This window comes from Taeniopygia guttata, chromosome 1 (assembly GCF_048771995.1).
Source record: "Taeniopygia guttata chromosome 1, bTaeGut7.mat, whole genome shotgun sequence".
Classification (NCBI taxonomy): domain Eukaryota; kingdom Metazoa; phylum Chordata; class Aves; order Passeriformes; family Estrildidae; genus Taeniopygia; species Taeniopygia guttata.
In genome coordinates, this window is record NC_133024.1 from 66,795,086 (window position 1) to 66,808,274 (window position 13,189).

The 13,189-nt window shown below is 41.7% G+C and overlaps 1 protein-coding gene across 5 annotated transcripts in view; it reads left to right on the plus strand.

The window, feature by feature from the left end:
• KATNAL1 (katanin catalytic subunit A1 like 1) overlaps positions 1-13,189 on the plus strand; it is a 108,631-nt gene that overhangs the window by 434 nt on the left and 95,008 nt on the right. For all 5 annotated transcript variants that reach the window (XR_005980626.2, XM_030274644.4, XM_072930243.1 and 2 more), the window contains exon 2: positions 8,651-8,826. Coding sequence is in view for 4 of the 5 variants with exons in the window: in XM_030274644.4 (XP_030130504.1) it covers positions 8,665-8,826 (162 nt within the window). In the remaining variant the exon portion in view is untranslated. The remainder of the gene's footprint in view (positions 1-8,650; positions 8,827-13,189) is intronic.

Here is a 13,189-nt window from a genome sequence, read left to right on the forward strand (position 1 = left end):
AGGGGACCCCTGTGAGGACGGGAGGCTCCCTCTGAACGAGGGCACTGAGGCGGCTCTCCCTGCGGGACAGCGAGGGACAGAAGCCCCTGTGGCGCTGCCGGGGCGGGAGGGGCTGGAGGGAGGGGCGCTGCGGCAGGGCCGGCTGGGAGGGTGGGCGCAGGGGCGGTGCGGCTGCGAGGGGAGGCGCGGGGCAGGGCAGCGAATGGGGGGTGGGTGCGGGAGAAACACGGGTGGGTGCCTGCGGTGAGGGGAGGATGGGTTGGGGGGCGTCTGGATGCCAGGGCGGGAGAGAAAGAATACAAGGAAAGGGGCACATGGGAACATGGATGGATGGATGGATGGAGATGCGCTGGAGGAGGAGTGCTGGAGCAGATGGACGGAGAGAGCTGTGCAGAAGGCAGGGCAGACTGGAATGTGGGGATGGGTACAAAGGAGGCAATGGTCAGAGGGAGCTCTGGAAAGTTTCCCCAACCAGTTTGTGTTTATGGTTTCCAGTTTCACATCTACAACGCTTAGGCTCTGTTGAGCTTGTTTCACTACGTGGTCTGGACACAGTGTAAACTTTTAAAAATTATTCTGCTACATTTCTGTTTTTCCCCAAAAATTTCTGCCATGATGTCAGCATTTGTCCCTTTTCTCTTTCCATTTCCTCTCCTGACAGTTCTTGTGTTATTCTTTACCTTGTGTTCTCTAACAGTCATGAAGGGGAATAAAATTACAGTTTCTCTATATATCATACTTAAAATACACGTGTTTATGACTGGTATATAAGGGGGTGTAATTTTTTCTTGTTGAAAATCTCTATCTTAAAAGCATCAGTGCATTAGTACTCCCTTGTATATGAATATTGAATTTCTATTCTTACTACAGTTTCACATTTCACAGTGATGGGTTTCTTTCCAATGAATGCTTGATTGCAGTTGCAGATTCTTTTTTCTTCCTTTTTTCCCCCATCCCTATGTCAGCTATATCCTAGACAGGCTTCAGCTTCTTGCAGCTCCTGGTACCTGCCACACTGCAGAAGTGAACATTGCAGCTGCAGCGTGCTTCCAGGGTGCTTGGCTCTTGGAGATTTGGGGTTTTGAGCAGGTAATGGGGAGAAATAGATCTCGCCCTGACCCAATTCAAATCAAAAGCCTGAGAAGTAAATGGAATACAAGAAAAAAATGATAGGCCTTTATCAGGCTTTCTGTGTAATTAATTAAAAAACAACTGATTTTTCTGGGGATGAACTGAGAAATCTGAAGACTTGATGTCTGTAGCACTAACAGCAGTATGCCTATAAATATATATATTTTTAAAAATGTATGCTATTCTATTTGAATATTTGAATAATACATATCCCTAGTCTTAAAGAGCCAATTATTTGAAATTCACAGTGGAGTTCAAGAGGTGGAAAAGTATTCAATCCGTAATTCTGACCTTATGGGTCAGGGTTATAAACACCTGTGTGAGTGTATTAAACCTGCAATTATTCATGGAAAGCTTATCTGGGATGCAGCTTGGCTGAGCTGGGAATGGAGCAGCAGCAGCACCCAGTCTTTGTGATGCTGGCTGTGGTCTGGTAGGGCTCATGGGCTGCAGCACGGGGGGAACACGGGAGTGCTGTATCCAGGCCAGGTGCAGGAGCAGTTTCACTGCCTTTCTGGGCACAGAGCCCGACCTAAGAAACGCTCTGAACGTGAGCTGGCTCTGTGCAGGCCCATCTTGGGAGCCTTTGGTGGCATGTTTGCTCTACCAGAAGTGCTTACACACATGATATGCAGAGAAGCGAGTGGCTCCACAAAGGACCAGAAGGATTATTGACTCGGGCTGGGTTCCACTTTGTTGCGCTCCAGACGGGCCCTACAGAATCCTTCAGTTGTCTGGGCCCTGCCCCTGCAGAGGAGGGGTTGACTGATCCACCTCAGGGCTGATCCCAGCTGAACATGGGCCTGGGTTTGATTTGATACTGATGTCAGAAGCCCTGGAGGCTGTGCTGGAGAGGAGAGAGAGGTGTGGAGCCAGCCGGGGTCCAGCAGGGCTAAGGTGGAGCAGAAGCTGGCAAGCCTGTCACTGCCTGACCCGAGTGTGTATGGAGTTATGCTCCCCAGAGTACCCCACAGCATTTGTTTTAGCTCTTTTCCTTACCCGGCCTTGCTAATGAACACCTCATTACCCCAAGTAATGGTGGTGTGGCCATATGGATGTGTCGGAAACTGGTGTATGAGGTGCTTGGAGAAGGATACAGTTCACACTCAGTTTTAGGAATAGCACAGCCGTCTCTGATTCTCCTTTCTCCTTCTTCAGAAGACTGTACTTCAAAGGCTCTGCAAATGGCTATTTCATTCTCCAGGATGCTTTCTGTTTGGCTCACCAAACTAATGAAATCTCTAATTTAAATCTCTAAGTTAATCTTTAATTAAAAGACTGACCACCTATTTAGTGTTTTGTTATGTCTTTACTTTTTGTCTTACTGTGTTTACTTTTGTGGTGAATGTCTTTACTTCATTTGAAGATTTTTTTTTTCCACTTACACTCAAAGTAACTCTGTTTCAAGTTAAGAATGCACACAAAAATAGTTTGAGGCCTGCACACATGCTTCTTCTCCTTCCCACTTCCCATACACATTTCCCCATTAACTCCATGTCTGCTATTGCAAAACAGAGTTTCAGTGCAAAGAGGCCAAAAACCAGTTAGCAGAAAGCAGTTGACTGAATTAAAAGATCCCTTGGTGCAGGGTTTCCTGGACCATGGTATATGCGTGTGTGTTTTATCTGGTGTCTGTACTGCTTTAAAAAATGACATAACCTGCTGCAACCCTAATGCTGCTGCTGCTGCTGCCATTGTAGCTAGTCTTGTCACTGCTAATGCACACAACAAAAGGAGAAAACAGCACTGGCATAACACATTTCCCATCTTTGATTCATTTACATGTAGTTTAAATTCAAATCTGTTGGAACTGAGCCATGTCCTTACTTACAGATATGTTTTTAACAGGAGCTGTGATCCTGTGAAGTCATGATATTAGTTTTCACACCAGTCCATGGGACCACAGCTGCATGTTCAAACAAAGCCATGTTAACAAGGAAAGATGGATTTAGCTATGAAACTTGGCAAGACTTTTGTTTATTTGTTTTGTATCTGACAATGATCAGTTAAAATGTTGTTTTTGTCATGCAAACGTAATGTCTGCAGCATCAGCAATTGCTTCTGAACAGGGACAGATAATTATTGGAAGTGAGGATCAGTTGTTCTACACCCAACACCAAAACAAAAGGGATAATCTTTATAATAAAGCAGGAAAGACTTATTTAATTTCTTTTAATTATTGCATTTTTAATAGCTTATTCTTAAAAATCAAATAAAATGTATCAAGCTCGTAAGAAAATACAGTCTATTTCTGTCAAAAATAGAATGCTGTAGGCTTTTAGTAGGAGTCACATGCCATGCAGAGAAAAACACTTTTGTTCCTCTGACAGTCTTCCAGTTAGTGTTGCTGTTTATACTTTCTCAGGTAAAGAATTGTCATATTGTTACATGTCTCTATTTTAGCAATTTTTAAGTTTGAAGAGAAGGCTGCAAATCAGATCACTGTGCTATTTTAAGTGAAGACATAATTGAGGGAGAGAGAGTTGTTTGAAACTGGTCAAAGTTGGCTTACAAAAACAATATGACCTTAACCTAAGAATGGGAGGTTTCAATTAACTGTAATGAAAAGCTTCCAAGCAGTAATAGGAATTTGAAGAAAAACAACTTCAGTTTATGACTTAGACTCTGGTTTAAGAAATGGTTGCACATGAAAAGTGTATGAATCCAAAAATCAAAACCTCTTAACACTGGACTTCTCTTGCTGCTTTGCTCTGTCTGCCAATTGACCTGTTCTGGGATTGTGCGGTGGCAGAGGGTCATCCTGGCTCTGCCTTGAAGAGGCAAGTGGAAAATGAAATGAAAAATGTACAGTCATACCTCAGTCATAAGCAATGAATTCAGAAGATGGTGCCTAACAGTGTGACTCTCTGTCTTGTGACATTAGTTGTAACTCTTACATTGCATTTCAGGATGCCCAACATCATGCATGGCTGATTTAGAGAAAATGAGAAACAGGATTAGTAGCCAGTCTTCATCAGTGTATGTCCAGGCCTTTCCAGATGTTCAGCTGTCCAGTCAGCAGTACTGCAGGGCTGCCATGATGTCAGAGCATATGTTCAGCAATCTCAGGAAGCCATGGAATGTTTTTGTTTTGCCTGGATAAAATTTTGATCAGAGAAAGACACATGTCCAGGAAAATCCATGTATTAGATAGCCCTCTCAGTGAAGAATTAACATCTGATTTGGAGAAAAGTCTGATTGGTAGGTATTAAATAAGGCTTGATGTGACTATTGAAACAATGAGAATAAAGCAAAAGTGTCTGACAGTTCATTTAATGAGAGTTCTCCATCCTGTGCAAGAGTCAAGGGCTTGTGGGGAAAATGGGATGCAGTGGTGTCACCGGTTGTGTCAAAACGCATGCATAAACAGAGACATATAACGATAGCAGATGCCTTCCATTTTGGCACTTGCAGAGTGAATGTTTGGGATCAAGCAAGAGGAAAAGCCCTGCTGCAGACCCTCTCTACGGGGAGAGCATTTGCTGCCTGTGGTAACACTGTAGTGACATAGCGCTGAGAGAGATGGTTTGAAGAGGGCTAGTCCTGAATCCATTCCCATTGGTGTTGCTCACAAGCTGTCCCCCTTTGCCTGTCCTTCACACAGTCACTGTATCTGCCCATGGATATGCTTTCTGTGTATAATGCTTTGATGTTAAAGTAGAGACTATCTTTTGGATGTTGCTCAATTGTGCATTGCTTTAGTTCTGGGAGAAAAATTCTTTTCTGACCCCAGATAGGGATCAGCTCAGCTTATGCTCCAAAGAATAGAGATTAATATCCCCTGTGACCTTTTAGCCTAGCTGCTGCAGGGTTTTTAACAAGTGGGTTTAAGACCCCATGTGTGGCAGCTATGCCGACACGAATGTCTGTAGTGTCTCTTCTTGTCAATGATCCGTGAACTAAGGAATCTCCAAGGATATCCTGAGGTGCAGTGGAGCTGTTACGATCTAGTGCAGGAGAGAGCCACACAATGATAGAATGAAAAGCTGGTGTCACAAGTAGTGTGTAAGTTGTTCTAAATGTACTTGACAACAGTTGTCCATGGCTGTTTATTTACTTAAAAGATGTGGCTGCGGTATGGTAGGAAAATTAAATATCTAAACAAAGCTCCAGATAACAAACAACAAAATGCGTTATTTATGATTTCTGTATTTCTGGTTCCTTGGATATCTCTGATGTTGTATGAACTCTGTAATACAATGTAGAACAGATAATAAAGAGTGAGTACATAACATGAAAAGGTCCTCACCTAGTTGTAGTTATTTCTCACTCTCTCTCCATTCCTTCTGTTGAAGAATGGGATGATCAGAAAACAACACAGGAAATAATTCCTTCCAAAAAATAATTTTTCCTTAATTTTGGATTTATTTGTTTTGATTTTCTTTGGATATTCTGAAGTAACATTACCTTCACTGGTGTGCATAGGAGGCTTGTAGTTTGTTTAAACCATTTTTAGCATTAGTTTTAAATTGCAGTAGAATCTCAGAGAACTGCCTGGGATTCCAGGAAAGCACTGATTTAGGACTGAGACCTACATAAGCTGTTTCAAATAAAGCTCCAGTAAATGAGGCACATTATATTCACCTTTTCAAGCTATATGACACCTTTGGTGTCTAGGGTACGTGACAAGTAAAAACTGAAGTGCCTGAATCCACAAGAAAGATCCAGGGGCTTTTGTCAGCCTAGCTCTGGAGGTATTGACTGCTCAGTAGGTACATAGGTGTGTATCCATGCTCCAAGTTTCAGTGCCTATCAGTGTTTTATAAGCTCTTCAGTGTGACACACCTGGCATCAAGCTCATGTGTAAGCTTTGGCATCACATGCATGAGGCTAGAGGCCCCCAAACTCTTAGTAGCTGGAGGAAATGGGAGAGTCTTGTTTGGATTGCTCCTGCAATTTTGAAACCGTGTAAATTTTTCTGCATCCTGCCTATCAGCTTCCTTGTCTAACCACTGTGCTGAAGACGGCACATGTTTGCATGGCTCCTATGGCTTGCCTCTGCCTGTGGATTGACCCAGCTTCCACCACAGACAGAAATGAGGAGGTTGTCTCTTCTGGTGAGCAGGGAACTCTTCTGGAATTAAGGGGAGTTGGTTGTGAGTATCAGTCCTCTTAGGGCAAAAGGGAGTTAAATATGACCAGAGGGTGGGAAGTAGCTGTAAAAAGGAGCAATGAGAGGTTGTAAAGGAAGTATGTTTTCTGCTTAATAGATTTCTAGGACTTGAATTCAGCACTTCCTTAAAAATGTTTTATTTACTCACTGTCTTTCACTACGTATGCAGCAAACCTCCAGAGATTTGAGGAATGTTGGTGGCAGGCTGGTTGTGAAGCACATCCTAACCTGGATGTGTTTGAAGACAGATCAATGGCTTCTGCCCCACATGGTGTTCTGTTCATTTATAAGCTGGCTCATGAGATCTGAATGGGTTATAAACTATCTTCAGTTCCTACAATTTTATGCATTTCCTGTGCAATGTGGGTGACATAACTTTTTTCCCCTATTAGTTACAATTTTCTATATTTAAAAATTAAATTATCTTAGTTTCTGCTAATCCAGATCTTGGTAATGATGTATCCTGCCTATGTCAGGAAACAAAATTAGGGCTGTCGCCCTTTCCACCTTAGGTTTTCTCCTGCCCGGTAGTTTACAACAGCCAGTGGGACCGCTGTGCAAGCTGAAATGTGCAGCACAGCATGAGGACAAGTAAAGCCTCAGTAAGTCCTGCTGTGCTTGGTGGAGTGTCAGTCGCGGGCTAGCAGCATGCTCTTGCTATCAGAGTCATCAGCCACATGCAAGCTATGTGACCTGTGGGTTTAAGTGAGAGTGGCAGGTTTCCATGGCTTTGTTGCAGGGAGCAGGAGCGATGAGGTGGTGGAGCAGGCCTGGTGTGCAGCTGTAGGCAGCAGTTAGGACCATCAGTGTGGCACCTTTGGGAGGTGCAGTGTGTGTTTGCTCAGGGCAGAATGAATTTCATGTGGATGTCTGTTTAACTTGTCAGGGGTTTGAATTTTGCTAAGCACAAGAGAATACAAAAGCATAAGACACATCCTCCTTAATGCCATCTTGCTCTTGTCTTGTCTGTTTATAAAACCTAACATTTTTATAACCCACTAGGATGTAAAAGGTTACTTCTCCCTGTTCTGGCTTCTGTCTGCTACCACCTTCTGTGTGCACTCCAATAGCACGGGCTGTTTTCAGCTGTGTAGCCTGAACTGTGGCTATAATCCAAGATCTGGATTAGCAGCAACTAAGATAATTTAATTTTTAAATATAGAAAATTGTAACTAATAGGGAAAAAAAGTTATGTCACCCACATTGCACAGGAAATGCATAAAATTGTAAGAACTGAAGATAGTTTATAACCCATTCAGATCTCATGAGCCAGTTCATATATATCCCTCCTTCCCAGTTTCTTCTTCACCTCCTTGGTCTTGCCAAACCCTTGATACAACTAGTGGACCACTCTCCAGAGCTGACCTCCTCCCTCTTGCTTAATGCAACTCTGCATTGCACAGCTATGAATTGCAATTTTTTATTTTTCATATCCAGAGATTTATATCTGGGTGAATGTCAGGGACCCCACACATACTGAGTCAGAGTACAAGGGAAAGGAACTGATGCTCTTTATCTGTGGTGAGAACCTAAACTTTGGGTCACATGAGATTCAGATAAAAGGGCAGGCTCTGCTACTATCCTGAACCTTAAATACAAACCTAGCTGTACAATACATCTTAATTCTGAATATCTGGATTATTGCTTTCTTGAATGGTTACTGGGAAAAGCTGGGCTATGGATTTGCCTTAAAGTCATGCTGCAATTTGAGGACTAGGGGAAGGTTGTACTTTGGGAATCACTGTTCTAAGGAATGTTAAATTTGGATTGCTAACTCGGCCATAAATCCCAAAGTGACATGTTAAATTTAATGAAAAAATTCAAGTCAGCATGTGGATGGTGGAGTACTTTGAAAGAATATTTAAACAGAATGAGGCTCTCAACTTTTTCTATAGTAGAGCAATCATTCAACCGTATCATAATCTCATTAGGGTGAGGGCTCTTGAAAGTGTGAAGTGCAGACATCCCTGATGCTGGTTGGCACATTTAGGCATGTATGTAATACAACAGAATAAAAAGCAATTTAATGCCTCGTGTGATTTGTGATTCACAGCTGATGGCTGCTAATACATTGTGGTGATCTACAAATTAAAGTTGAGTTTGTTAGTTTCAGTGTGGGAAGGGCATTACATTTTGTTGCATTAATTTAACAGGACTGGGGCCAAAAGCAGCGAAGAAGTTGTGTTTTTAATCAGTATAAAAGAGTTAGGATTCATGATCTGAAACCTTAGGCTAGTAAAGAGATACTCCAGACATAAATGGTTGTAGAAAAGAAGGACTGGATGGGAGTGGTGTTGGAAAGACACAATTCAGCTATGAGAAAAATAACAAAACTAAAGCATTACTGTCTGAATTATTCTACAGCATGTAAAATTCATTTTTTCTGGTAATTGTATTCTCTTTTAGATTTCCGAGTGAAGATGAATTTAGCAGAGATTTGTGATAATGCCAAAAAAGGAAGAGAATATGCACTCCTTGGGAACTATGACTCGTCTATGGTATATTACCAGGGTGTCATCCAGCAAATCCAGCGACATTGCCAGTCGATCAGAGATCCAGCAATTAAGGGGAAATGGCAACAGGTAGGGTGAAATAACATTCCCATATTCTATTACTTGATATTTGAAAATCACACTATACATCCCAACTTTATAAGATGCAGAGGACTTATATTTCAGTGATGTTGGCAACAGTTGTTGTACAATATTCTGTTGATATTCATGGGAAAATATTTTTCATGGTGTGTTCAAAAGGAATTCTATTGTTCTAACCAAATAGATTATTTCATTTTTTTTCACTTAGGATGTCTGTCTAATTCCTGGTCTGTTTCTGTCTACATTCTCTCTGTGACTGAATACTTTTGAAAAAATTAAGGACTTTCTTTTCCTCTTGTATCTTTTGGACATCTAATGTCCAGTAAACTAAAATGTGAGTGGGCGGGTTAGCATCACTAGAATTGTTGTCTGAGTAGCAGCTAACTAAATGACTATAGTGTACAAATTTGAATCAGGCTTCTAAAACTGCAAGTCATACTCTTAGCCTGAATCTTGCACACATCCATCTCCCTGCTAGACAGAGTACTGCTGAACCCATGGAAGTAATCTGCAGGTGTAATAAAAACCCCATCTATTTATTACTTTCAGTATTTAAGTCTTCCTCACTTTTTTTTTGACCCATTTTTCATGATACAGACTGTGTTCTATAAACATAAAAACGAGGAAACAATATAAAGATGTTTCCTAGAATAAAGAATTCATGTTGCATAAAGACCATGTTTTGAAAGAATTATGTATCTTCTATAAAGATACAATTTTGCAGTAGGTAGCTAAAGAGATTCTTTCAGTAAGAGTTTTTCTAAATATCATATGTTTAAATGATATCACCTAAAAACAGAAGCAAATTTTCCTTTTTTATTGCAGCAGATGATTTGTTTATAGGTTTGTATTTGAAACTTGTGACACTAACACAGAGTATTTTATGTACTGATAAGTACAACACTGTTGACAATCACTTTGTAGTAACAGTACTGTTCATAGGTGTTTATCATGGAACTGTAGAAGTCTGTTTATGAAGAGCTTGTCTGCAAAGCATGTGCATCCAGCAGAGATAGTTTTCCTGGTAATGTAGTAAGATGGATGTTGTATAGGAGATATTCACATTCAAGTACTTGTATTCAAGCTTTTTCCCACCCCAGAATGTGCTGACACAAAGTGTTCATGCCCAGTACATGTCCTTAGTTCCTGCTAAACTTGTAGTTGATGTGGAGGTAGAGCATGAGGATTTCCTCATTCTGCAGCTGAGCCACTGCATTTCTTCACATCTAGTATTTAGTGCTTCCTCTGATGACACTGATTCTTCCAATAAACTTTAAACAGCTCTTGTGTTGTGAAGGCCACTCAAGTCTTGTGTTATTGTGTGTTGTTTGAACAGCTTCAGAGAAGCCTGTGCACCATGGAATGTGGGCTGCACATTAGAGACCAACCTCAAGTACAAAAGGACCATTAACACAGTTTCCAGGATTTATTCCCTGGGAAAGGCAGCTGTGTCTCCAGCAGAGGACCTGAAGTTGGCACCTTCTCAGAAATTATCCCCTTTAGGCAAAAGAAGAATAGCCCCTGACCATGTCACATAAATGCTTTAGAGATCTGTCCCAAATAAGATCTGCAGTAGGTGGGGTAGCGTCTGTCATGCTGTGCACTCATGTTAATTCTGAAGCTTCCCAACACAGTAGTGGCAGATGAGCTTTGTCAGAATATTGCTTTGCTATTACTGGTGCCAGGCTCAGAGACAAAAAATAAGAAGTGCGACTGAAAAAAAAAATGAAGGGCTTCACCCCTAGGTTATTTGCCTTCTCATTCATTTATGGGAACAAAATTATACAGCCCGAGAGCAAACAATGCACCTTTTCCATACCACACCTTGCATGTTTTGGTGAGGCCTATAGAGATAGACCTGCTTTCTTTACCCACTCATTATAAATAATTGTTGTGCTTTCTCACTCCTTGAGACAGACTGAGAGGGAGTCTGATGATGTGGATGTTAGCACTACTTTCCAGCTCCAACAGCAGCTACATCCAAACTGTCAGTCACAGTCAAGGAGCTGTCTTGACTGACAACCTGTTCTGAAAAAAAATTAACTGAGAAGTTGGTTCACAAGTAACATTCATTCACAGTATTAAAGCAATATCTAGATATTAATTTTAGATCTTCCTCATTAAAGAGTTATGCCATACACATTATGTAAGTTTAGCGAATTTCAGGTCCAACCCACTTGGTACCAGTAATGTGCAGAAGCAAAAGATTCCCATAGCAGTGTGATTCTTGCAAGTGGCTTGAAAAGAAAAGCAACCTTTAGGTCATGGTTAAGGGGATTAATGCAGTTGATTTTTACCTGAAATTCTGTCTCCTAAAGCATATGGAACTAGCCTGTTCTTCAGGTTCTTCAGCTTCTCCATCATCTGAGGAATCTGGAGAGGATAATACCAGTGGTAACTTTCTGAGGCAGTTTAGCAATCGCTAACACTGTGTGGGTAGAGCTTTTACTCTTAAATGTCTATGTAGGTAGGTGCTCAAAGGAGAAGATTGTTACTTGAACTAGTTCTTCTCTGGGATATACTGTCTGTATACGCATTCACAATCGTGAACCTTCTGAAGGATTCCTGGGATGCTGAGTGTCAGTATGAAGCATCCCCTTCCTTTCTGTATGGTCTGTGTGCAGCTCACTAACAGGGTTTTTGTCCTACTGATACTTCTGAGGCAGTGAACTAAGTTTCGTGTGTTTGTGGACATGTTCCATTGTAAAACAAAACTGTTCATTTGAGGAACATCGCAAAGAATGGTTCCAGCTGTGGCTGTGCTGCTGACCAACTTACATCTTTTAAATGCACCCCTGTTCTTCCTGTTTGATGTCTTCTCAACAGTGAGTGCTCCATCCTGAATAGGTACCTCATGCCTGATGGATCTGCTTTGTTGCCTTGTGTATGACAGAGGATTTTCCTGGTATTTTATTGAGCAATGTCAAAGCCCAGGTGAACCAGAAGTAGTTGGGATTTTGAATTGGATTCCCAAATGCTCTTGATCTACCTCTCTTTGCATAGGTGTATTGTTTAAAATTGCTACAGGTTGGTCTTGACAGAATGATGTTCTGTGCAAACATTTGTTGGGCTGTATTTCATGTCACACAGAGAGACAGCTTCGGCTTTGCAGCTGGGCATCTTGATTACGAGGATTCCTCCTGCTTGGACCTGATGGTTAGGATGAGGAGGAATATGAACATGTTAACATCTTCTCCCCTAGGAACAACATACTGGTTCACTTATAGTTAAAGGAGAACTGCTTCTGGGAATTCCAAATCAGTGCTAACCAGGGAATAGGGATTTTGTTACTATCTGGCACACCCTGCAGATCTTAAACAGGGCAAAAGATGCATGCTGAGGATCCACCAAAGCAGAGACATGACAGCATAAGAATTCCTCTGAATTCATGAAAAATTCACAGCCATTGATCATCTCTTGACTGGTTTGTCTTGGGGATATCAGGGTGACCTGCTCTCAAGACCTGTCCTTGTCTTGCATCCAGTGAGTTTCCAGCTTGCTCTTGGGTTGGCTGAGTGTAGCACCATTTGCATCTTCATTCCTAGGCCTCCTGAGCTCATTTTAAAAAGTTACTTTTTTGTGCTTTGAGTTTGGCTGACAGGTAGGCATATTAATTCATGTAAATGCAGGCTGGGACTGAAAAGATTCAAAATCAGAAGCAACTCATCCTTACCAAAACTAAAAGGTAGGTTTAGTCTCATGTCCACTACTGTGAACTTTACTTGTGTTGACATACTCCCTGTTTATTCTGAGAGAGTTTCTTGGCTGTTGCAGTGTTTTTACTAGACAGCTGGCTTGTAGGAACGAGCAGCTTCAGTGACAGTTCAGCAGCTGCAGAATGACAGCAGAGCGTGCCCCTGGGACATAGAACTGGCTTATGACAAGGCCAGCGGCTGTCAAGCAAAACCTGCTGCGTGTTAGAACCATGTGCTCTGTGTTGCACAAGAGCTGAGAGCACAGGGGCCTCCACTGGAGCTCAGGCAGGAGTTCAATGACTCCCCTGAGCGCTTGCAGCAGCCAGCAAGGCACCCTCACTGACTGTGGTCACTGGTGCAGGTGCACTGATTAGGTGCACTGTATTCCTGCTTAAAGAATAAAGGGTAAATTCTTCCTTTTATTACTTCAAACACATTTTGATCAGTCTGTACTTGTGTTGTTTTTTGCTTCATGCCTGTTTCATTAACATTTAGTAGGTTACCTCGTGATTAATTAAGAAACATTCTGTGGGTAACTCATGAATAGGTGTCATTATAGGAGCTATACCTTCACTCCATGGGATCAGACAAGTTTGCAGGGTTATCTATTTTGGATATGGTTTAGGGACCTTTTATTTTCACTTTTTAAAAGATCA